At 47.9% G+C, this 25,267-nt stretch overlaps 1 protein-coding gene and 1 non-coding gene across 2 annotated transcripts; one reads left to right on the forward strand and one right to left on the reverse strand.

Moving 5' to 3' along the window:
- The first annotated feature begins 14,655 nt into the window (after nt 1-14,655).
- TRNAR-CCU (transfer RNA arginine (anticodon CCU)) lies at nt 14,656-14,728 on the forward strand. The gene has a single exon. It is a non-coding gene; the product is annotated as a tRNA-Arg (tRNA).
- A 524-nt stretch (nt 14,729-15,252) lies between these two features.
- Nucleotides 15,253-18,719, reverse strand: LOC125515358 (very-long-chain aldehyde decarbonylase GL1-6). The gene is made up of 9 exons (XM_048680819.2): nt 18,557-18,719; nt 18,229-18,458; nt 17,674-18,126; nt 17,193-17,580; nt 16,936-17,043; nt 16,373-16,573; nt 16,146-16,244; nt 15,874-16,056; nt 15,253-15,766 (listed from the first exon to the last, which is right to left on the reverse strand). Exons 1-9 carry the CDS (start codon nt 18,614-18,616, stop codon nt 15,545-15,547), a joined length of 1,944 nt encoding a protein of 647 aa, XP_048536776.1. The 5' UTR covers nt 18,617-18,719; the 3' UTR covers nt 15,253-15,544.
- Between the last annotated feature and the right edge of the window lie 6,548 nt (nt 18,720-25,267).

Raw genomic sequence — 25,267 nt, forward strand, 5'->3', positions numbered from 1 at the left:
AAGGGGTTCGGTATTACAACGAGATGGAAATGGATGGCGGTGAAGATGATTGATGGCGATGTCCTCTTGCACGAGGTGGTGGTGATGGAGATCTCCTCCTTGCCAATTCGCCCTCATGATGCCTTCTAGAGATTAGGGTTCTTTGTTCTAGATGAGTTTCTGGTGTCTATGGGCATGTGATCCCAAATCCGTTTCCACGGAGCTGATGTTGTCGACCAAGAGGTGGTGACAATGCATGGTACGACCAATGGTACGAGTGCTTGCGGTCGTACCATGTGCCGTCGGGAGCTCTATTCACTCCTCGTAGCCCCCCTCTTCTCCCATATGCTTTTATTTTTTATGGTGATAATTTATCACATTAATCGACATGATTTCATCACCCTTCTTTTTGACAGAAAGACTGTAAGGGAACCCCATACCCCATACAGTATAATTGGTGCAACAAACCCAAATTGCAAGTACCATGCCTTGAACCTGGGTGGGTGGGAAGGCATCAACCCCTTCCCCACCACTAGGCTATGCCTTAGTCTGTGATTTCATCACCCTTTCTTGGCCTTCTTTCCTTAAACCTCCAAACACATCTGAAAACAAGATCATGGAGAATATAGACCAAAAAAGTGTGTGAAGGCGATAAATCCCAACAAAGCCTAATGTGTAGGAACAAAATGAAGGGTAAAAACAAAACATAAATTGGACTGAGCAACAACCATTGTTTTGGTGCCAATAATACTACTAATGGGAATGGATCAATCAATACAGGATCGAAGGGTGAAGCAACAACCCTAGTTGTGGATGGTGCCGCTACTGAAGACAAGGAGAACTCTGCGTTAGCGGCTGCTCCCCTAGCAGCAACCAAGGGCGACAAGACCACTAGAGCAGGACACTCAACGATGACTTTTCGAGTAGCAGCCAAGTAGACCATAAGTATCGTACCAGCTGAAGATGTCAAGACCCTTCGAATTGACTCTTCGAGTAGCAGCCAAATAATTGTCCTTCTTTTTTGTCTGACAAGACTATTGCAAATATGAAGATGTCTGGAAACAACTTTATGTATCAACACATGTCTGATAAATTGGTGGACCCTGGGTGACTTTATGTACATGACTATGATTTATTTATAGCAAACATTTTTGCTTCTGTAACTAAATATAGTTCTTGACATATGATCTTAAATAGTTCAATTTCTATTATATTAGCAACTAGCGTAATACAACGAAATATTAAGATTTAATTCATATGATCGGTAGTACAAAATGCATTTTTTCTAAATTTGAAGCATATATTGCAATTGAGCGTGACAAAGTTATTTCCTTTTTGAGACATTGCATCTTATATTTTTGTTTAACCAAAGTTTTGTAACTTAAGAGTAAAAAGCACAAGCTACCAAATATTAGTTTAGACCACTTAGACGAATTCCAAATATATATATATATATTGACTTTAACGTCTATTATACTTTCCCTAAATATCATAGGAGCGAGCTATATAGTTGTGTGAGGTTTCTAAAATGTATGTATATTTCATCTGGTTGCAAATTAAAAATAATTATATATAGGTAAATTGTACATCTTAGGAAATTCTAGAATATGAATAAATTGTGCGTGATTGGTTTTCTATGGCCCAATATGTCTATTTCACCTGGTCATAAATTAAAAAAATTATATATATGAATATACCTTTGGTTTTTCATGGAGCCTTTTTATTTCCCACTTATTGGTTTTTCTATGGCCCAATATATCTTCTCTATTACTTCACTTGGACAATAAGCTGGAATCTAGAAACTTTTTGCACTTACTCTTGAATTAGCATCATTCATGTCAGCCAAACATCATATGTGTCTAGTTTTTTCTTCTGCAAAAATGCTTTCTTGGTATCAAGTGTGTCACAACAACATAGTCGAAAGAGGTTTGAGTTGAGTGAAGCATGTTCTGGAGACATTTTTGTCCCTTTGTTCTCACATTTAATTGTGTGCATAGAGCATTTCATTAGTGCAAAATTTGTATTTTTACACGGAGGATATTTTATGTAAATTTGTAAACGGACATGATAATACAGACCATGATGAACATTAGGTTTTGCACATCTTTCATAAAATAGGAATCTTACATTTTGCATAATTTTGTAAGCAGAAGAGGCACATATCTCTGGCAACAACCAAATATCACCAACTTATAGCAATGGCGATAGATAGTTGATCCCTATCTCATCCATGTCATGACCATTTGCCTCTAATGTTGATGTATGTGATGCACTTGCAGGAAGAAATAATTTTCTTGTATCATTTCGAAATTGTTGGTACATAGTCCAGTCCATGTCACATGGAAAATATGTTTTCCATCATTGAAGAAAAAAATGTATTTAATGTCATAGTAGCAACAATCATATTATGTGTTTCAGTTGAGTAATTGGCATATTAAGAAGAATGTGCCAGTTCATCTTCAACACTCTAAAGGCTCTCTATGCAACTGCGCTTGGATGAGTAGATCATGTTGAACTTCTCCCTAGGTGCATTCCGCTGGACATTTATATGAAAGTTAGGGACATGGTACCTTTCTCCTTTGCAGGGTGCAAGATACTGTTGGGGAACGTAGCAGAAATTCAAAATTTTCCTACGTGTCACCAAGATCTATCTATGGAGAGACCAGCAACGAGGGGAAGGAGAGTGCATCTACATACCCTTGTAGATCGCTAAGCGGAAGCGTTCAAGTGAACGGGGTTGATGGAGTCGTACTCGTCGTGATTCAAATCACCGATGACCAAGTGCCGAATGCATGGCACCTCCGCGTTCAACACACGTACAGCCCAGTGCCGTCTCCCACGCCTTGATCCAGCAAGGAGAGAGGGAGAGGTTGAGGAAGACTCCATCCAGCAGCAGCACAACGGCGTGGTGGTGATGGAGGAGCGTGGCAATCCTGCAGGGCTTCACCAAGCACCACAGAAGAGGAGGGAGAGAGAGATGCAGGGCTGCACCAACGAGAGATCAAATCGCGTATGTTATGGGCAGCCCTAGGCCTCATATATATAGGGAAGGGGAGGGGCTGCGCCCCCTCTAGGGTTCCCACCCCTAGGGGGGCGGCAGCCCTAGATGGGGAGCAAAGGGGGCGGCCAAGAGGGGATGGGAGAGGGAGGCGCACCAATATGGGCCTTAAGGCCCATATCCCTTAGGGTTTGCCCCCTTTCCACCTCTTAGGCGCCATGGGCCCTTGTGGGAGGCGCACCAGCCCACTAAGGGGCTGGTCCCTCACCACTCTTAGCCCACGCAAGCCTCCGGGGTTGGTGGCCCTACTTGGTGGACCCCCGGGACCCTCCCGGTGGTCCCGGTGCATTACCGATAAACCCCGAAACTCTTCCGGTGACCAAAACAGGACTTCCCATATATAAATCTTTACCTCCGGACCATTCCGGAACTCCTCGTGACGTCCGGGATCTCATCCGGGACTCCGAACAACATTCGGTAACCACATAAAAACTTCCTTTACAACCCTAGCGTCATCGAACCTTAAGTGTGTAGACCCTACAGGTTCGGGAGACATGCAGACATGACCGAGACGTTCTCCGGTCAATAACCAACAGCGGGATCTGGATACCCATGTTGGCTCCCACATGTTCCACGATGATCTCATCGGATGAACCACGATGTCAAGGACTTAATCAATCCCGTATACAATTCCCTTTGTCTAGCGGTACGATACTTGCCCGAGATTCGATCGTCGGTATCCCGATACCTTGTTCAATCTCGTTACCGGCAAGTCTCTTTACTCGTTCCGTAACACATCATCCCGTGATCAACTCCTTGATCACATTGTGCACATTATGATGATGTCCTACCGAGTGGGCCCAGAGATACCTCTCCGTCACACGGAGTGACAAATCCCAGTCTTGATTCGTGCCAACCCAACAGACACTTTCGGAGATACCTGTAGTGTACCTTTATAGCCACCCAGTTACGTTGTGAAGTTTGGCACACCCAAAGCACTCCTACGGTATCCGGGAGTTGCACAATCTCATGGTCTAAGGAAATGATACTTGACATTAGAAAAGCTTTAGCATACGAACTACACGATCTAGTGCTATGCTTAGGATTGGGTCTTGTCCATCACATCATTCTCCTAATGATGTGATCCCGTTATCAACGACATCCAATGTCCATGGTTAGGAAACCATAACCATCTATTGATCAACGAGCTAGTCAACTAGAGGCTCACTAGGGACATGGTGTTGTCTATGTCTCCACACATGTATCTGAGTTTCCTATCAATACAATTATAGCATGGATAATAAACGATTATCATGAACAAGGAAATATAATAACAATCAATTTATTATTGCCTCTAGGGCATATTTCCAACAGTCTCCCACTTGCACTAGAGTCAATAATCCAGTTCACATTGATATGTGATTAACACTCAAGGTCACATCCCCATGTGACAAACACCCAAAGAGTTTACTAGAGTCAATAATCTAGTCCACATTTACCATGTGATTAACACTCGATGAGTTCTGGGTTTGATCATGTTGCTTGTGAGAGAGGTTTTAGTCAACGGGTCTGAACCTTTCAGATCCGTGTGCGCTTTACAAATCTCTATGTCATCTCCTAGATGCAGCTACCATGCTCTATTTGGAACTATTCCAAATAACTGTTCTACTATACGAATCCAGTTTACTACTCAGAATAATCTGGATTAGTGTCAAAGTTTGCATCGGCGTAACCCTTTACGACGAACTCTTTTACCACCTCCATAATCGAGAAAAATCCTTAGTCCACTAGTTACTAAGGATAACTTTGACCACTGTCCTGTGATCCGTTCTTGGATCACTCTTGTACCCCTTGACTGACTCATGGAAAGGCACACTTCAGGTGCGGCACACAGCATAGCATACTGTAGAGCCTATGTCTTAAGCATAGGGGACGACCTTTGTCCTTTCTCTCTATTCTGCCGTGGTCGAGCTTTAAGTCTTAACTTCATACCTTACAACTCAGGCAAGAACTCCTTCTTTGACTGATCCATCTTGAACACCTTCAAGATCATGTCAAGGTATGTGCTCATTTGAAAGTACCATTAAGCGTTTTGATCTATCCTTATAGATCTTGATGCTCAATGCTCAAGTAGCTTAATCCAGGTTTTCCATTGAAAACACTTTCCAAATAACCCTATATGCTTTCCAGAAATTCTACGTCATTTCCGATCAACAATATGTTAAAACATATACTCATCAGAAATTCTATAGTGCTCCCACTCACTTCTTTGGAAATACAAGTTTCTCATAAACTTTGTATACACCCAAAATCTTTGATCATCTCATCAAAGCGTACATTCCAACTCCGAGATGCTTACTCCAGTCCTTAGAAGGATTGCTGGAGCTTTGCATACTTATTAGCATCTTTCAGGATTGACAAAACCTTTCGGTTGTATCACATACAACCTTTCCTCAAGAAAATCATCGAGGAAACAATGTTTTGACATCCTATCTGCAAGATTTCATAAATAATGCAGTGACTGCTAATATAATTCCAACAGACTCTTAGCATCGCTACGAGTGAGAAAATCTCACCGTAGTCAACTCCTTGAACTTGTCAGAAAACATCTTAACGACAAGTCGAGCTTTCTTAATGGTGACATTTACCATCATTGTCCGTCTTCCTTTTAAAATCCATCTACACTCAACAGCCTTACGACCAAGTAGTTCTTCCAAAGTCTACACTTTGTTTTTATACATGGATCCTCTCTCGGATTATATGGCCTCAAGCCATTTATCGGAATCCAGGCCCACCATCGCTTCTCCATAGCTCGTAGGTTCATTGTTGTCTAGCAACATGACTTCCAAGACAGGATTACGTACCACTCTGAAGTAGTATGCATCCTTGTCATCCCACGAGGTTTGGGAGTGACTTGATCCGAAGTCTCATGATCAATATCATAAGCTTCCACTTCAATTGGTGTAGGTGCCACAGGAACAACTCTTTGTGCGCTGCTATACACTAGTTGAAGTGACGGTTCAATAACCTCATCAAGTCTCCACCATCCTCCCACTCAATTCTTTCGAGAGAAACTTTTCCTCGAGAAAGGACCCGATTCTAGAAACAATCCTTTATTGCTTTCGGATCTGAGACAGGAGGTATACTTAACTGTTTTTTGGGTTGTTATATGAAGATGCATTTATCCGCTTTGGGTTCAAGCTTATCGGCCTGAAACTTTTCCACATAAGCGTCGCAGCCCCAAACTTTTAAGAAATGACAGCTTAGGTTTCTCTAAACCATAGTTCATACGGTGTCATCTCATCGGAATTACGTGGTGCCCTATTTAAAGTGAATGTGGTTGTCTCTAATGCTTAACCCATAAACTATTGTGGTAATTCGATAAGAGACATCATGGTATGCATCATATCCAATAGGGTGCAGTTATGATGTTCGGACACACCATCACACTATGGTGTTCCAGGCTGTATTAGTTGTGAAACGATTTCCACAAAAACTCGTAATTCAGATATTCATCTCTATGATCATATCATAGATATTTTATCCTCTTGTCACGACGATCTTTCAACTTCACCCTGAAATTACTTGAACCTTTCAATAATTCAGACTCGTGATTCATCAAGTAAATATACTCAACATCTACTCAAATCATCTGTGAAGTAAGAACATAACGATATCCACTACATGCCTCAGCACTCATTGGATTGCACACATCAAAATGTATTACTTCCAACAAGTTGCTTTCTAGTTCCATTTTACTGAAAACGAGGCTTTCAGTCATCTTGCCCATGTGGTATGATTTGCATGTCTCAAGTGATTCAAAATCAAGTGAGTCCAAACGATCCATCTGTATAGAGTTTCTTCATGCATATACACCAACAGACATGGTTCGCATGTCTCAAACTTTTCAAAAATGAGTGAGTCCAAAGATCCATCAACATGGAGCTTCTTCATGCGTTTTATACCGATATGACTTAAGTGGCAGTGCCACAAGTAGGTGGTACTATCATTACTATCTTTTGGCATGAACATGTGTATCACTACGATCGAGATTCAATAAACCATTCATTTTAGGTGTAAGACCATTGAAGGTATTATTCAAATAAACAGAGTAGCCATTATTCTCCTTAAATGAATAACCGTATTGCGATAGACATAATCCAATCATGTCTATGCTCAACACAAACACCAATCTCGATGGTAGAAGGAGCGTACGATATTTGATTATATCAACATTGGAAACACTTCCAACACATATCATCAGCTCACCTTTAGCTAGTCTCCGTTTATTCCGTAGCTTTTATTTCGAGTTACTAACACTTAGCAACCGAACCGGTATCTAATACCCTGGTGCTACTAGGAGTACTAGTAAAGTACACATCAACACAATGTATATCCAATATACTTCTATCGACCTTGCCAGCCTTCCAATCTACCAAGTATCTAGGGTAATTCTGCTCCAGTGGTTGTTCCCCTTATTACAGAAGCACTTAGTCTCGGGTTTGGGTTCAACCTTGGGTTTCTTCACTAGAGAAGCAACTGAATTGCCGTGTCATGAAGTATCCCTTCTTGCCCTTGCCCTTCTTGAAACTAGTGGTTTCACTAACCATCAACAATTGATGCTCCTTCTTGATTTCTACTTTCGCGGTGTCAAACATCGCGAATATCTCAAGGATCATCATATATGTCCCTGATACATTATAGTTCATCACGAAGCTCTAGCAGCTTGGTGGTAATGACTTCAGAGAAACATCACTATATCATCTGGAAGATCAACTCCCACTCGATTCAAATGATTGTTGTACTCAGACAATCTGAGCACAAGCTCAACAATTGAGCTTTTCTCCCTTAGTTTGCAGGCTAAGAAAATCGTCGGAGGTATTATACCTCTTGACGTGGGCACGAGCCTGAAATTCCAATTTCAGCCCTCAAAACATCTCATATGTTTCGCGACGTTTCAAAAACGTCTTCGGTGCCTCAACTCCAAACCGTTTAACTGAACTATCACGTAGTTATCAAAACGTGTATGTCAGATGTTCGCAACATCCACAGACAACGTTCGAGGTTCAGCACACTGAGCGGTGCATTAAGGACATAAGCCTTCTAAGAAGCAATGAGGACAATCCTCAGTTTACGGACCTAGTCCGCATAATTGCTACTATCAACTTTCAACTAATTTTTCTCTAGGAACATATCTAAACAGTAGAACTATAACGCGAGCTACGACATAATTTGCGAATACCTTTTGACTATGTTCAGGATAATTAAGTTCATCTTATGAACTCCCACTTAGATAGACATCCCTCTAGTCATCTAAGTGATTACATGATCCGAGTCAACTAGGCCTTGTCCGATCATCACGTGAGACGGACTAGTCAACATCGGTGAACATCTTCATGTTGATCGTATCTTCTATACGACTCATGCTCGACCTTTCGGTCTTCTGTGTTCCGAGGCCATGTCTGTACATGCTAGGCTCGTCAAGTCAACCTAAGTGTTTGCATGTGTAAATCTGTCTTACACCCGTTGTATGTGAACGTCTGAATAAAACACCCGATCATCACGTGGTGTTTTGAAACAGCGAACTGTCGCAACGGTGCACAGTTAGGGGGAACACTTCTTGAAATTATTATGAGGGATCATCTTATTTACTACCGTCGTTCTAAGTAAACAAGATGCATAAACATAATAAACATCACATGCAATTATATAGTAGTGACATGATATGGCCAATATCATATAGCTCCTTCGATCTCCATCTTCGGGGCTCCATGATCATCTTCGTCACCGGCATGACACCATGATCTCCATCATCATGATCTCCATCATCGTGTCTTCTTGAAGTTGTCACGTCATCTATTACTTCTACTACTACAGCTAACGGTTAGCAATAAAGTAAAGTAATTACATGACGTTTATGTTGACACGCAGGTCATAAATAAATAAAGACAACTCCTATGGCTCCTGCCGGTTGTCATACTCATCGACATGCAAGTCGTGATTCCTATTACAAGAACATGATCAATCTCATACATCACATATATCATTCATCACATCCTTTGGCCATATCACATCACATAGCATACCCTGCAAAAACAAGTTAGACGTCCTCTAATTGTTGTTTGCATGTTTTACGTGGCTGCTATGGGTTTCTAGCAAGAACGGTTCTTACCTACGCAAAGACCACAACGTGATATGCCAATTGCTATTTACCCTTCATAAGGACCCTTTTCATCGAATCTGATCCGACTAAAGTAGGAGAGACAGACACCCGCTAGCCACCTTATGCAACCAGTGCATGTCAGTCGGTGGAACCTGTCTCACGTAAGAGTACGTGTAAGGTCGGTCCGGGCCGCTTCATCCCACGATGCCACCGAATCAAGATAAGACTAGTAACGGCAAGCATATTGAACAAGATCAACGCCCACAACTACTTTGTGTTCTACTCGTGCATAGAATCTACGCAATAAACCTGGCTCTGATACCACTGTTGGGGAACGTAGCAGAAATTCAAAATTTTCCTACGTGTCACCAAGATCTATCTATGGAGAGACCAGCAACGAGGGGAAGGAGAGTGCATCTACATACCCTTGTAGATCGCTAAGCGGAAGCGTTCAAGTGAACGGGGTTGATGGAGTCGTACTCGTCGTGATTCAAATCACCGATGACCAAGTGCCGAACGCACGGCACCTCCGCGTTCAACACACGTACAGCCCAGTGACGTCTCCCACGCCTTGATCCAGCAAGGAGAGAGGGAGAGGTTGAGGAAGACTCCATCTAGCAGCAGCACAACGGCGTGGTGGTGATGGAGGAGCGTGGCAATCTTGCAGGGCTTCGCCAAGCACCACAGAAGAGGAGGGAGAGAGAGATGCAGGGCTGCACCAACGAGAGATCAAATCGCGTATGTTATGGGCAGCCCTAGGCCTCATATATATAGGGAAGGGGAGGGGCTGCGCCCCCTCTAGGGTTCCCACCCCTAGGGGGGGCGGCAGCCCTAGATGGGGAGCAAAGGGGGCGGCCAAGAGGGGATGGGAGAGGGAGGCGCACCAATATGGGCCTTAAGGCCCATATCCCTTAGGGTTTGCCCCCTTTCCACCTCTTAGGCGCCATGGGCCCTTGTGGGAGGCGCACCAGCCCACTAAGGGGCTGGTCCCTCACCACTCTTAGCCCACGCAAGCCTTCGGGGTTGGTGGCCCCACTTGGTGGACCCCCGGGACCCTCCCGGTGGTCCCGGTGCATTACCGATAAACCCCGAAACTCTTCCGGTGACCAAAACAGGACTTCCCATATTTAAATCTTTACCTCCGGACCATTCCGAAACTCCTCGTGACGTCCGAGATCTCATCCGGGACTCCGAACAACATTCGGTAACCACATACAAACTTCCTTTACAACCCTAGTGTCATCGAACCTTAAGTGTGTAGACCCTACGGGTTCGGGAGACATGCAGACATGACCGAGACGTTCTCCGGTCAATAACCAACAGCGGGATCTGGATACCCATGTTGGCTCCCACATGTTCCACGATGATCTCATCGGATGAACCACGATGTCAAGGACTTAATCAATCCCGTATACAATTCCCTTTGTCTATCGGTACGATACTTGCCCGAGATTCGATCGTCGGTATCCCAATACCTTGTTCAATCTCGTTACCGGCAAGTCTCTTTACTCGTTCCGTAACACATCATCCCGTGATCAACTCCTTGATCACATTGTGCACATTATGATGATGTCCTACCGAGTGGGCCCAGAGATACCTCTCCGTCACACGGAGTGACAAATCCCAGTCTTGATTCGTGCCAACCCAACAGACACTTTCGGAGATACCTGTAGTGTACCTTTATAGCCACCCAGTTACGTTGTGACGTTTGGCACACCCAAAGCACTCCTACGGTATCCGGGAGTTGCACAATCTCATGGTCTAAGGAAATGATACTTGACATTAGAAAAGCTTTAGCATACGAACTACACGATCTAGTGCTATGCTTAGGATTGGGTCTTGTCCATCACATCATTCTCCTAATGATGTGATCCCGTTATCAACGACATCCAATGTCCATGGTTAGGAAACCATAACCATCTATTGATCAACGAGCTAGTCAACTAGAGGCTCACTAGGGACATGGTGTTGTCTATGTATCCACACATGTATCTGAGTTTCCTATCAATTCAATTATAGCATGGATAATAAACGATTATCATGAACAAGGAAATATAATAACAATCAATTTATTATTGCCTTTAGGGCATATTTCCATCAGATACCCCTTCCTATTAGGATAGCTAGCATCTACAATGTAGAACTTATCCCCTTTCTATTAGGATATCCAACATCTATAATTTAGTACTTGTCCAAAACAACAAAAGGGACAATCATCTAGGTTGTTGCATGTATGACATGAGTTATAACCAAAAAATGTTCACCTTTTGGATGATGGGGGGGGTGGCCTTGTCCAATGCATTGCATCAAATAGCGCACTTGTGTCATGCATAGAACCACGTTGTCCAAGTGAGGCATATTTAATATGCATATGAAAGTCACATATTGCCATCACCTTATGAGTGACGAAGCTTGTTCTTCCTATGCACCTGACTTGATTGTCTTTGAATAGAATTCCTATTTTGAGTCCCATTTATTGCACCAATGTAGTCGTTTGCCAGTGAGAACCCTTGGATGCACGGTTTGAGAATTTGGGTTCTTCTGCTTGAGAAAGTTTATGACATTTGTACCACACAAAGTAGTACTTTGTGTATATTTTGTGGTTATAGTATCTGTTGCATGTTTGAAACAGTTCTGGGGTTTTCTATTTGATTCACAACCCCCAAACTTTACAAGAACATATCAAGAGGCTATTATATAGTTTCTTACAAATGGAGAATGGTCAAGGCCATAATCTTTCATCAACAAGCCATTAAGATCAAACAAAATGCTTGTTAATAAAGTGTTGTCATATAGCAAAGTTAATGAAGTGTTGTCATATAAATTGGGCAAAGCCAATGTTGTCATATAGAAAAAACAATAACGTGTTGTCATACATACCTATATTAAAGTGCGTTAGTTTTGAGTTTCCACCATTGTTTTGTTTTTTACTACCTATATTTGGAAATATTATGTGGGATTGAGTCGCAGCTGTGGTACATCGGTTTAGACCAGAAATATCTCGGTATGGGTCCCACCACTCACCGCTTATATCGGTCGCTTGCGACTTCGCTTCGCGAGGCATCCTTAACAGCTTTCTCCTTCCTGAAAAATCCATCCTCATCTCCCATATCCTTCTCGTTAACAACAGCTAGGTGACAATGCAGTAGCACAATGCCTTCTCCTTTGCATCTCTCCCCTGATCTCTTCCAATCCCCATGATTCTCCCCCTTCAATGCCTCATTCCACTTGCTTCTTGCACAAGTGACGACGATGGGGGAGAAGCATGGGCCGGCCGTCGATGACCACCGTAGGAGCCGCGACCGGCATGGGACTTCCCCCGCGGCAGAGACCTGCAACAGGTGGAGGGTTGTCGTCTGCCACTCGAAAACCTTGCAAGAGAATACTTAGCTCATGTGAGACACCACCCCAAGTACTCTTGATCCCCTCTGCTATTCCAATATTGATATACTCTTCTCTCTCCCAATGCCATCCCGTCGGCGCCCAAGTCTCTCCGTCCGGACTGGGAGATGGCCCAATCGTGACATTCGCGGTGACCTGTTAGGTGACAAAGATGGGGAGGAGGGCGAGCCCATCGAAGTCAGCGATGAGGACGCCAAGCAGCCGCCACTGTAGCAGTAGCAGCACCACCACCACCGTAGTCCTGGACCACGTGGACGACGAGGAGGGATAAGCTGAGTGTAAGGTGCTGGCCATTTCTCTGTCTGGTTCTCTAATTGGAAGTTACTTTCTCGGGACCTGATCCTACGTGTTATCAAGCAAGTTTGTAGATGGGGAGGAATTAGATGTGAGTATTACGGAGGGTGAAGGGAAAACTGATGTTTCACAGCAGTTGGGCACTAAGGGCGTGTACGGATCCCCTCTAGCGCTAAACTTCACATATCCAGCTTCTCCTCCTCGCTTCTAACTCCATGTAGCTATCTTAGAAATGTTCGGCTCCATCTGGAGCTTCTCTCAATGTTGCAGCCCTGCGAGGCAACAGGCCTGTTAGGCGCCCCTTTGGGCTAGCTGGAGGCAGCCCAACTCAGCGAACGAAGGAGAGTGGAGAGTGTGAATGATTCGGTCGAGTGATTTGTTTCTGTACATGGAGGAGCTCAGCCGAAACGTTTTCTTAGGCAGTGACATATTAGTTGTAAATAGGTGGAACTCCATATTCTTGTTTTCACTGAGCTCAGTTTTCCTAGCTTCTCCAAATTGCACCACGGCCCGAGACAGCTCCGAGAATACAACTTCGAGGAGCTAATGCGTTTAGCAGGATTTCGAGTTTGGAGTTTGTGAAACCGAGAGTTGGAGAGTTTCAGAACAGGTAGTAAATATGTATTGCCCCATTTCATTGAGTTGCACGTCACCATCTATTAGAAGTGAAGTTTAATTTATTCAAATTCAACTATGTTTTTTTTCGAATCTGTCAAATTCAACTATGTGATCCACAACTAGCAGCCAATTCCATGTTTAGTTGTAGTGCTTATATCTGATTATTATGTTTCCTTTTGTGGGTGCAAAAATAGTATTATATCCCTACCAAAGGCAAAGTTCTTTGCTTGGTTGGCTATCCAAGATAGACTCTGGACAGCCGACAAGCTTGCCAAGCGGGGATGGCCAAATTGTGGTCTTTGCCCTCTTTACAAAAGGGAGCAAGAGAGTGGGCCACATCTCTTCTTCAAGTGCCGCTATTCCATACGGCTTTGGAAGATGGTCACTGACAAATTTCATCTAGAACAGTTGGACACCTCCTTGTGGCATCTGGATGGTTCCGTCAAGAATTGGTGGACAAATCGAACCGGCGCAGGAGTCCCCAACAGAAAAGCGATGGCCTTGCTGACCATGCTCGTGTCATGGACCATATGGAACGAAAAAAAATGCTCGGGTCTTCCGGCATAAGAGCGCACCACCGCCTGTCTTGCTCACTACGATCACTAACGAGGCAAATCTTTGGGTCACCGTCGGAGCAAAGAAACTAGGGTCTATTATTGTGTGTGAGTAATCTTTCATGCCATGTAAGAGTGACTGTTGTAACAAACTCTCCTCTCTGTTTAATTAATATATGAGGCAAATATTTTGCCTTGGTTTCGAAAAAAATAGATGAATAACATATACTTTTTCTTTTATAGTTTTGTTGAAGTCAAAATGCCGATAACGTGTGAAAGTACTCCAGGTAGTAGAAGTGGATTACAAATGAACCGTGTTCTCATTGGTTGAAGATTGCTGTACATACTAGTAGCTTATTTTGTTCACTCGGACGCGTCCGCGTTCACCACGGGTCTCTCCCAAAGCTGGAGCGATGTGATGAGCTCCCTGTACAAAGCTGACGAAGACACGGAGTAGTGAGCTCGAACAGTTTTGTCATCCCTTTCTGCGTCTCGTCTGTTGTGGGTGTGTAAGATTTTGCGAAGTCGACACGTCGGTCCTTTCCCTCAGTACTGTAGAACTGTATGAACCCTGCTTCGTTTCCATTGAGGAAGGGGATCGGTGTTTGAACGTCATGTAAAGGAATGGTTACCCATTCGTCAGGCAAGCGCCTGTAGCTCAGTGGATAGAGCGTCCGTTTCCTAAGCGGAAGGCCGTAGGTTCGACCCCTACCTGGCGCGTTTCCCTTTTGCATTTTCGAATGTCTGAGTCCACTACCTGGCGCGTTTCCCTTTTGCATTTTCGAATGTCTGAGTCCACTGGATGAGAAAAAACTTCAGTCAATGTGGAGGCCACGTTTTGTGTTTTTCTCTTCAAGTTTTTACGCTCTTATTAATAAAGCCGACATTCACCGGCAGAAAAAAGAACTGATGATAGTGTTCATCATCTGATGACAGTGTTCATCACTTGAAGGCAAGCTAGTGTGCGTGTTTTTCTCATCAAGTTTTCGTACGCTCCTAATAAAACTGAAGTTACCGACAGAAAAGATTTGATGACAACGTTCATCGGCTGAACCTCGTCAGGCTGAGTGGCTGACACGTGGTAGTACCGAGAGTTTATCAAAGCATCATCGTCACTGAGAGACTGTCCTAGGCAAGCCGGTGTGGGTGTTTTTCTCATCAAGTTTTCGTATGCTCCTAATAAAGCTGACGTTCATCGGCATAAAAGATTTGATGACCGCGTTCATCGGCTGAAACTCGTCAGGTTGAGTGGCTGGCACATGATAGCACTGAGAGTTTATTAAAGCATCGTCACAGAGAGACTGTACTAAGCGAGCCGATCCATCTGAGCACTTCGCTATTCTCCCTTCTGCGCTTCGCTGTCGAACAGATAGCCTGATCTCATTCATAACCGTGTTCATCAGTTGAAGCTACTGATGATGACAGACATAAACGCGAGAGGATTATTTTGCGAGAAGATTACTACTGGTAGCAAAGCATCGTCGAGACACGATAGTGGTACTACATCTGGTTCCAGAGCGGCGGCGATCGGTCGGTTCAGTTGGCATCAGCGCGCGCTTGGCCGGGTTTGGCTGCTCCGTTCGCCGCGTGGCGGACGGCGGCGGCGTCGTAGGGGCGGAAGCCGTGCGCCAGGGCGGCGCGCCACGCCTTGTCGACGCCGGTGACCGCGTCGCCGCACTCGTGCCCGGGCCACCTCTCCAGCGCGTGCACGATCCCCGCCGCGCGCCACGCGCTCATCACCCGCCTCGGCAGCCAGTTCTGCGCACACGAACAAGAACAGCCACGCGACATCAGCACGGTGCGTGCACAGTGCACACACAGTGGCATGGAGCCACGGACACAAATGCTGGATCTATGGTTGTTACCTCGCAGGCGTGGAGGTTCTCGTACGACTCCGGCGCCACGAGCGCGGGGGTGCTGTGGTACACGCAGTCGGCGCGGGCGTCGCCGCCGGCGGTGACCGGGAACTGGGAGTAGGGCACGAAGTGGGTGCCCGGCGTCGCCTTCTCCTGCTCCCGCGCCGTCAGCCCGTCGCCAACCAGCCACACCTGCAACCCGTTTCACGTCTGAGTCGCGGAGTCCACGTCCAAAAACAGCAGTAATTTTACTGCAGTCGCAAGATCTGCAGTTCGTGTACCTTGCTGCTGTAGCTGCATGACAGGGCCAGGCGGCCCCGGAGCTCCGGGCTGATCTGCTGCCCCAGCGCCTCGTGCAGATCCGCGTCCACCACCCGAATCTGTTCGACACGATCATGAACCAATCAATCAATCAATCATCCAAATGCAACATTGAACGGATCCAGATTATTGCTGTCAGTTTGCACTTCTCTTCTTCTGACGGAGAGCAACAGTGTTTGCAGTGTACCTGAATGTCGCGTTCGCAGAGGGCCTGGGCCAGCACGGACACCACCTTGCACTCCTTCCCCAGGAGGAGCACGTCCCTGGCGCCGCGAGGCACCATGTGGAGCACGGCGGCGACGGCGAGGCTCGTCCCGTCGACGATCTTGGTCTTCAGGCCAGGCTTCCTGATCACGTACAGCTCCCCGTTCCGGTTCAGCTCGTAGCCCTGCACGCATCAAACAACAAAGCCCATCCATGTCAGCACCTTACTCGGTCAATTAGTGCCACCATGGCCTGAAAACCGACAATCTCATTCATACTGGAGCGCCAATGTTTCTTTTCAGAGAGTAGTAGTACGAGTACTCCTATGTGCGTGATGAAGATCTGAAAGTACTGCGTGCATGTATTCATGGCGCTGCTGCGCCTCGCACCTACTGTCTGCATCCCGCATTGAATCTATAGCGCAGTGCTACTTGTAATAAGTAAATAAATTCATCAATGGCGCCAACGAAATGAATGCGGTTGCAGCGCGCATTGAAGGGGGGGGGGGGGGGGGGGGGGGGTTCATGCGCTTGGACGGTAGCTTGCCTGATTCAGCAGCCCCAGCGTGAGCACCGCGGCGCCGCTTGCCTCCGCGTCCGCCACCGCCCGCTCCACCACCCGGCTCACCGCGTGCCCATCCTTCTTCGACGTGTACTGCACAAATAAATTAAATTCGAATTCACACATCCGTCCCAAGAAACAACCTTGAATTCTTCCTGACCCGTCAAAACATATGATGAATCGGAAAAATTAAGGAATGAATGGCGGTCATGGTGGATGTTTGTTGTTGTTGTTGCCTGTACCTCGGAGGTGTATCTGGGGACGACCCATGTCTCGGTGCTGAGCTTGCCCATCCTGTTGGCCTCGCACCGGAACGCCGTCCGGCCCAGCAGCGAAGCCAGCGCGGCGAGCGGCCGCTCCACCATCGCCAGTGCCCACGCCAGCGCCAACGGGGGGCGCGAGTCGAGCGGCGCGGAGGCGAGGGAGGCGAAGCCGAGGCGGAGGTGGAGGAGGGAGCCCGGCGCGGTGAGGTGGGTGAGGTGGACGACGTCGGGGGCCTCCTCCCGGCCGTGCAGCGTGCGCTCGTACAGGTCGTCGCTCGACTTGTCCATGGTGCCGTACACGTAGTCGTAGAAGGGCACGAACAGCGAGTAGTTGGTCCTGAACTGCGTGTGGTGCAGCGAGTGGAACCTGCTCGACCCAAATCCGCCATGAAAATCGGCCAAAACTCAATGGAAACAAGCTCGTGCATGCATGGTCATGGAGGATTGGAGGGTGACTTACGATGGCGTGTACATGAGGTATTTGAGCGGCGGGAAGAGGTCGAAGAGGAGCTTGGGGACGAGCTCGAAGTTGCAGTGGCCGAGGTAGTTCATGAAGTCGATGTAGACGAGGTAGCCGTTGGCCACGGCGACGGAGGCCATGCCGGTGGCCATCGTGGAGAGGAGCGGGATGGCGAAGAGGCCGAAGTAGACGGCCTCCTCCGCGAACGGGTGGATGACGGAGGTGACGGGCTCGGTCACGATGGACGCGTGGTGGTGCGAGTGGTACCGGGAGTAGAGGTAGTGGTGGTGCAGCGCCCGGTGGAACCAGTAATAGAGGAACTCCACGGGGCCGAGGTGGAGGAGCACGGTGAGCACCATCCCCTTGGGGTTCCACCACGGCAGGCCCTGCGTCATCGGCGCCACCGAGTTCACCACGTAGAAGAGCAGCGCCGTCAGGATGATCTGGTCGTCCCTGCAGTTTACCAAAGGAATGCATCCTCTGCTTCGTCAGCGCCTCCGGCCATGCCGCCATTGCCGTGGGGATGCATGCGTGAAGAAAAGATTAGTTACGGACCAGTTGCGCTCGCGGTCGACCTGCTCGAAGTCGAGGCTCTTGCTGACGATGCGGTGCTTGGAGCGGGCGGTCTGGTGGCGGGACACGGAGATCCACAGCTGGGTGTAGAGCAGGCGGAAGAGCAGCGTGGGCAGCACGAAGAAGCTGAGCAGGTCCCCCTCCTCGCCCCTCGCCTTCGCAGCCGCGAACCGGTAGGTGCTGTACGCCGCCCACGGCGCCACCAGCGCGTACTACACGCACCAAAAAAGCAGAGCTCGTGGTCACCACGAGATGTATGCACACACTGACGCACATGCATACGCATGCAAGAGTGGGCATTTGGACATACCTTGTAGTTTCCCATGTCGTGCCATGGCCACCGGGTGAGAGGGCCGGGCTTGGACGCCATGGTTCGCTCCTCGGAGACCCTTGCCGGAGCTCGGCTTTCTGTTGCGCGGCTTGGGAGTGAGATGCTCGTCCCGATGGGGGTGGAGGATGGCAATGGCGGAGGGGCACCGGCTTGCATTTATACTGCTCAAACAACCAAGGAGCGGAGCGGAGCAGTGGGGGAGTGGGGTCAAGTGCAGGTCGGGGCCGATCTTGATCGCCAACGGAAAGGCTTATCGGTTCCCTATGAGGGAAACTCGGGGCATTAGTGGGAGGTTAGTGGAAATCGACCCCATAAATTTAAATTTCCATCCGTAGGTTCGTTATACGTAGGTTTAGCATTTCTGGTCCCTTGTACGTGATGTGATCTCGGTCCCTGCCCTAGCCCGTCCATCGCGCTGCCGACCTCCGTAGAGTGTGGTACACGGAGTCAAGTTTTGTGTCTACTGAACTGCGTTGGACGCAAAAGGTGCAACGACACGATTCAAAATGCAAAAATAAGATAGGAACAGGCTGAAAACGCTAGAAAAAAAGGGGGACAAACTATTTGTGAGAGGCCTTACAATTACAACTTCCCAACCAACGGCGAGCGTTCGACTTTCTCCTTAGCTCGCCTTCTTCCTTCTGCCGCTCGCCAACGCTGTTCAGCGACGAGGCTACCGTACCATGTGTGCGTTTTCGCCCCCCTCTTCCCAAGCTGCCACCTCCATCGTCTGCCGCCATCGCCGCCGGTCATCCCTCTAAACCCATCGTCTTCTCTGGCTCCATTGACCGCCCCCTCCCTCCCGACCGCACCGCAGTTGCACCAATACAGGCCAACCTCATCTTCTGCTCCATCAGCGACACCGCAACCGTGTCGTGCACGTTTCAGGTCGCTCCTGGCTCAGCGTCGTCGTGACACTGCGGTCAGCCGCATCACGCCCGCCCCCCTCTTCGGATTGCGCTCTCTGAAAATCGACTGACACGAGTTGCATATTAATTCAGGCAGTTTACCAATAGAAAACAAGGTAAAATAATAATTTGAAAAAGACTAGAAAACAAACCACGAGGGAGAAGTCACGACAAAAATGCCGTCTGCATGCACGACGCGCATGAGGATGAGGAAGTTGCATCACCATGCCTTACGGCCCAGCAAGCTAGATTGCGTGACCTCGCCGAGTACGTACGCAGGCAAGCCAGGCAGTTGCACACGCATGACTGTAATTTGTACCATTCCCTTTTTTTCTTCTTCTAATTATTAAACGTGATCAGGCCCGGAAGCACACATGTATTCTACCGGGATTCACTTACGTGTGCAAAGAAAAATTGTGTGTCTGTGCGCGTGGTTTGATTCCATAAGAGAAAAAAGGCGAATTTAATATGGAGCCAAGTGTTATATACTCCCTCGGTAAAGAAATATAAAAGCATTACACTCTTATATCTCAGTCTCAGTCAAGTGACTAGATATATAATTTTTTTTTGCACAAACCTTATCTAAAATCTCATGAATAAAGCATCGACTGAGACTACATTAAGTCCCAGTTGACTGAGATTTTGCAATCTTGATTTCTTTACAGTGGGAGTAAAAGACAATCGATATCATCGAGAATGCCGTTGCAAAAAAAAGAAAAAGAAAAGATATCATCGAGAATGCCCGGCTGGCCTAAGCACCGTCGAGATGTAATACGGCCTACTGCCTGATTAGCCACGGTGGAGTACAATACGTGTCTCCGTTGTACGTCCCACTCGCCTAATTCCATCATGATTACGATCTTGTTGCTATCCTTTAAGATGATCGGTCGGAAAATCCGTCACACCCAATTATGGATCACTGATGTGGACACAGCCAACTCGTATGCCTAATCAGGTAAACCGCATATGCCGTAAAAGTAAGGTGAAATTCACTTTACTGTCAAGGACAAAACACATTATGATGTCTTAGCTTTCTTTTGGTACTGATCACTTGTGCAAGCCACGCGTTAAGAGCATCTACAACCGGGTCCCTCAAACCCGTTTCAAATGTCTGGATATGCTGCTCGGTCATTGATTGGTTACGAAATTTAGACCTAGACGGGTCCCTCAAACGGCCCTTAAACGCCCGGACTGATTGGCACCCTTCATATCCAGCCAAAATATAGATTTGATATGGGGCGCCTGGGCATGCCCGCCACATCGGACCCGGCCCATGCTAACCTATCCGACCTCACTTATATTCGTTCTCATCCTCTTGGCGGAGCAAACTCTAACCAGTTCACTCCACCCACCTCTGCCATCCAAGCTCACCTCCGGCGGTTTGCGGCCTTCTCTGCCATGGTAGGCAGCGGATCAGTCTCCAACCAATCCGGGTCCGTCGATTGGGGTGTCGTCCCGTGTGGGTTGGAGGAGGCAATGACAGTCCGCATTGCACTCCACCGCTTCCGGGAAGACAGTGCCCGGTCGACGGACGAATCCGTCCGCCGCGATGCCATAGCGTGGGCTCACCGGGCACTCGGGTCCTCTGGTGATGGATCCTCGTGGTCCCGGCCGGAACACCTTTCCTTCCCCATCACCGGTCGACCATAGTATGAGTCCCACCGAGAACGGGCGGCCCGCCGTGGGAAGGAGAGGATAAGGGCCGCCGAGGCCCGTATTGAGGTGAAAATGGCGGCGGTGGCGGCGGGCAGACGGCTGATGCGGCGGCGCGGGCGGCTGCAAAGGAGAAAGTCATCCGCGCCAGCATTATGAAGAAACGACAGCGGAGGAACACACACGCCCTCGCCTATGAGCAGAATCAGGCGGTCCATACCATGGCCGGACTGCCACCGAAGGAGGACAGCGATGGCGAGGACAGCTCCGGCGACAAGCAGATCCGGCTCGATCCGTACTGCGTCTTCGACCGGTACTTCCATGAGAAGGACGACATGGGCGTCGGGAAGGGCAAGAGCAGCCGTGGATGAACTCCATCATAGCCAAACATGCTAAATTTTGGTAGTCCGATCGCATGTTTAGTGTATTGTGATGGAGTCGCCAGACGATACGTGTGCCTCGATGTAGTTGCATGAGTTTATATGGATTTAAGATATGATAATTGAGGTCTGGATATGGATTGCATTTTTTTGAGGAGTGTCCGGTCAGTTCACGCTGACACACCTAGATGCGTCCGTTTGCGTTTGAGAGACCGGATTTAGGAAGTCCGGATGTAAATGCTCTAAGATGAGAGCACAAGGCCAACGGCATCGAGCCCCTGTCCTTCCATGCATGCATGTGTCCGGCGCATGTCAAGCGGTGCACTGAACAAGATGGATGCGTGCAGCCGTGCATGCCCTCAGACACACGGCTGTGTCTAGCACCGGCCGGAGCCAAGCGGGAACAGAGACACGTCGAGCTGATCGATGGGCCGTGTGAGGCACGTTGCAAAGTTGCTGCTTGTATTTCGTTTCGTAGCGTACAGTACTATATATGCCTTAGAGAGGAGTGAAGGAGGCCATAGAACTATACTGCAAGGCCGGCCGTGAAAGCTTGCCGACGGGGAGGCCTTTGGTTTTACCCGCGCGCGCCCGGTCCCCTACGCCGATCAATCGTCGTGACACGGTACAGACTATTCACTCTGTCCTGCATCGCCCACGCCTCCCCATGTGGCGTAAGTACCGTGCCGTCACATCTGTGTACCAAGAGTTTGGAGTAATAGGAACTGGATCCCGTCATGGATTGCCAGCTGCTCTAGAAAGTTCAGTCGCTTTTGGAATGGAAAACAACCCCTTTTTTTTCTTCGGAATACTGAGATACGGTATGGATGATTTTACTTGTGAAAGGAAGAAGGGTGAGACACCGACAAGAGTTATGTGCACCCTTCGCGCGATCTCTCTTTCTCAGAGGAAAGATGATGGTCTTTTCTTTTTTCTTTTTGCGGGGTAGGAAAGATGATAGTCAGCAGCAGATGGACATCGACGATCATACATGCAGGACAATGACATGTACTATCACCATATTACCCAGCCCAGCTCACACACATGACATGACATGCATGCACTGCACACCGGCCGATCAGCTGGCCCTTTACGTGTATGGCCATTGCATTGCTCGATTAGTCCGGGGAGAGTACATACGTGTCCACTGCCTACTCATTTTAGAATGTGAACATATACGACTACTTGATCAATGCAATTTGACGAGTGGAATTATATGGTCACTGGTCGCATGCATGCACACACGGCTAGTTTGCCTAAAGGAGAAGATCGTGTACGTGTCGACGAAAGATAGTGGTGCCGTATACATCTACTCGTTTATTCAGTGAGGTCTGGTCCACTTACTCGTGCACAGGAAAGGAACGAGCGTGAGTTTTTACTCCCAGAGGCCAACATCAACACGTGCTCTTCTAGCTTGTCGACGTGTGTTATGTAGTACGCGGTACTGTACCTCGCGTGCGTGAGCAATGGCTATTATCTGCGCATAGATATCATCGAGCACCGCCGCGCTACGGACCATTGCCCTAACTAGCCGTGCATCGGGGCCGGAGAGCGTAGCACGCGTCTAGTGTCTAGTCATTTTACAATCTGAACATCTCACTTGGTCAATTTTGCGGCCAGTGGGTCTAGCTATAATCACGGGTCACATGCATGCACGGCTAGCTAATTGCATGTTGTTGCTTCCCCTTAAAACAGATCGGTCGCAAAAGTCGTGGCACGTATTCATGGGCCATGCATGCATGCACGTATTTCCCTTGGAGAAAATGGACCAAGGTGTCAATGCATGCATGCATGTAAGTACACAAAAGTACTTTTCTTTTGCATGATTAACCAACCGTAAGTCGTGGTATCTCATGCTTATGCTTGATTGCTTGTGCGGGGAGATGGTGGTTGGGGACACGTGAATTTAAATTTATAGGACCACCACGTACTCCTACACACATTTGGCTGTAATAGTATGCTGTATGCAGTACCCTTTACATGTCAATTCGTACGTGCAGCTACTAGCTACCGTTGGTCGTCGATGGCCGTTGGACGCATGAATGTATGCCAGCAATGGTTTACGCGCGAAAGTAAAACGATGCACCCCTTCACGTGAATGTGAATCCATATTCTTCTTATGCGAGTCAAAAGTGCGCTTTACCGGCCAGCCGCGGTGTAGCTCGCGCGGATCACCCGCCACCTTTCTGTACACTCCGATTAACCGTGACCCGTCTTCAGGTGAGTACGCATACGGATACGTGCACGCAGCACGCGCACTCATATCGAGCAGTATAGGTTGGTGCACGGTGGTTGGGCGCATTGAAGTTACTGTGGACGACGGATCAAATAATAGTACTACCGGCCAGTCGACGCTGGCCGGCCGGAATCCCGGCGAGGAGAGTAGCTAGGTAGCCTGGCGTTTCACAGTTGAGTCTCGGCGCCCATGCATGCCGTAGATCCTGTTTGGATACTTTAACTGTGTTAGAGTTAGAGTTATTTTCTAATCCACTCTAACCCAAATAAGCACCTCTTCATCGGGATAGTTGGGTTAGATGGAACTAACCCACTCTAACCCTCCATGTTTGAATACTTTTGAGTTATTTGAGCCTTCAACTAACCCAAACTAACTCTAACCCCATGATCCAAACAGGGCCGTAGATCCTCTGTGTTGTTGGTCACTGCATGGCTAGGACGACCGTTACTTCTTACCTGATCTGGGTCAACTAGTAGATACTCCGATGCAGCGAGAGATGTTGCACCGTTTACATTTCCTTTTGAGACAGATTCCGTTTCGCGCTTGTTGCTTGACTCTAGCCTCCAATGCACGTAGCCGTCGGTCGTATCAGTGACGGCTGTAGCTAAGGTGGCGAGATATTTGTGTTGGTACCCAATAATAAACGACCGTGAGCCATGGGTGTGCTGGGAAGGGAAGTGTGGGTCGTCAACTTGTGTGATTCCTGTCTAGAAAAACAAAATTTGTTCTATGAAATAATCTGGAGGAGGAACAGGGATTCAAAGCACATGGCGGTTCAGCCAAACTATTGTTGAGATGCGACAGTGTTAAACGAATTTGTCGTTACAGAGCCAAGTGCAAGACATACATAGATACCAGCCCATGCCGGCGGCGATGTCCAGGAAAAGGAATTGAAGTTCACTCAAAGTGGCAAGAAACTTCCGGCGCGCCATGCATGATCAGTCGGTATGCAGGGGATCGGGCAGTAGTAATGCCTGCACCTACCCGTCCTTACCGCCGATCCGCTATAAATTATGATCGTCCGGCGATCTCCGGGGAGCACGACGGATTCTCTTGCCACACGAGGGAACAGTGGCTCGCATGTAGGGGGTCGAGCAGTAGTAATGCCTGTACCCGATACCGTCGTGGTTGCCGCCCGTCGATGAAAATTGCCGCCAAGGAAATTTTGACAGTCAAATCATGGAGTGGCTGCTCTCTTGCATCGCCGCCCATGTGATGTGCGCCCAGGCGCCGCCGGTCTATATACCCAATCCCGGCGGAGGGGTGGACCCACTACGCCGCGCCTGTCTGTCTGCTGGGTCCTCTTGATTTTGAGCCCAGGCCTGGGGGGACACGCACGAGCTCGCTCCGTAGGACGGTGGGCCGGGACGTTGTTTGTCTGTGGGTAGTCGTTCAACGCCGCCGCGCGAGCGCGCCGGCCCGGTTTTGCACCCACCATCCATCCATCATCATCTCGCCTCCGCCTAGCTCATGTTCGCGGCTGGACCATGAAGAATGCCAACTCACTCTGTAG

The sequence above is a fragment of the Triticum urartu genome, chromosome 6A (assembly GCF_056163025.1).
Source record: "Triticum urartu cultivar PI428250 chromosome 6A, HENAU_Tu73, whole genome shotgun sequence".
Taxonomy (NCBI): Eukaryota; Viridiplantae; Streptophyta; class Magnoliopsida; order Poales; family Poaceae; genus Triticum; species Triticum urartu.

What these genes read in the sequence shown, in the direction of transcription:
- LOC125515358 (XM_048680819.2), bottom strand. Translation starts at nt 18,616, where the DNA reads ATGGCGTCCAAGCCCGGCCCTCTCACCCGGTGGCCATGGCACGACATG. An exon ending in TCCCCAGATACACCTCCGAG is followed by an intron (nt 17,044 to 17,192) that starts GTACAGGCAACA and finishes TTATTTGTGCAG; the next exon opens with TACACGTCGAAGAAGGATGG. An exon ending in AGAACCTCCACGCCTGCGAG is followed by an intron (nt 15,767 to 15,873) that starts GTAACAACCATA and finishes TCGTGTGCGCAG; the next exon opens with AACTGGCTGCCGAGGCGGGT.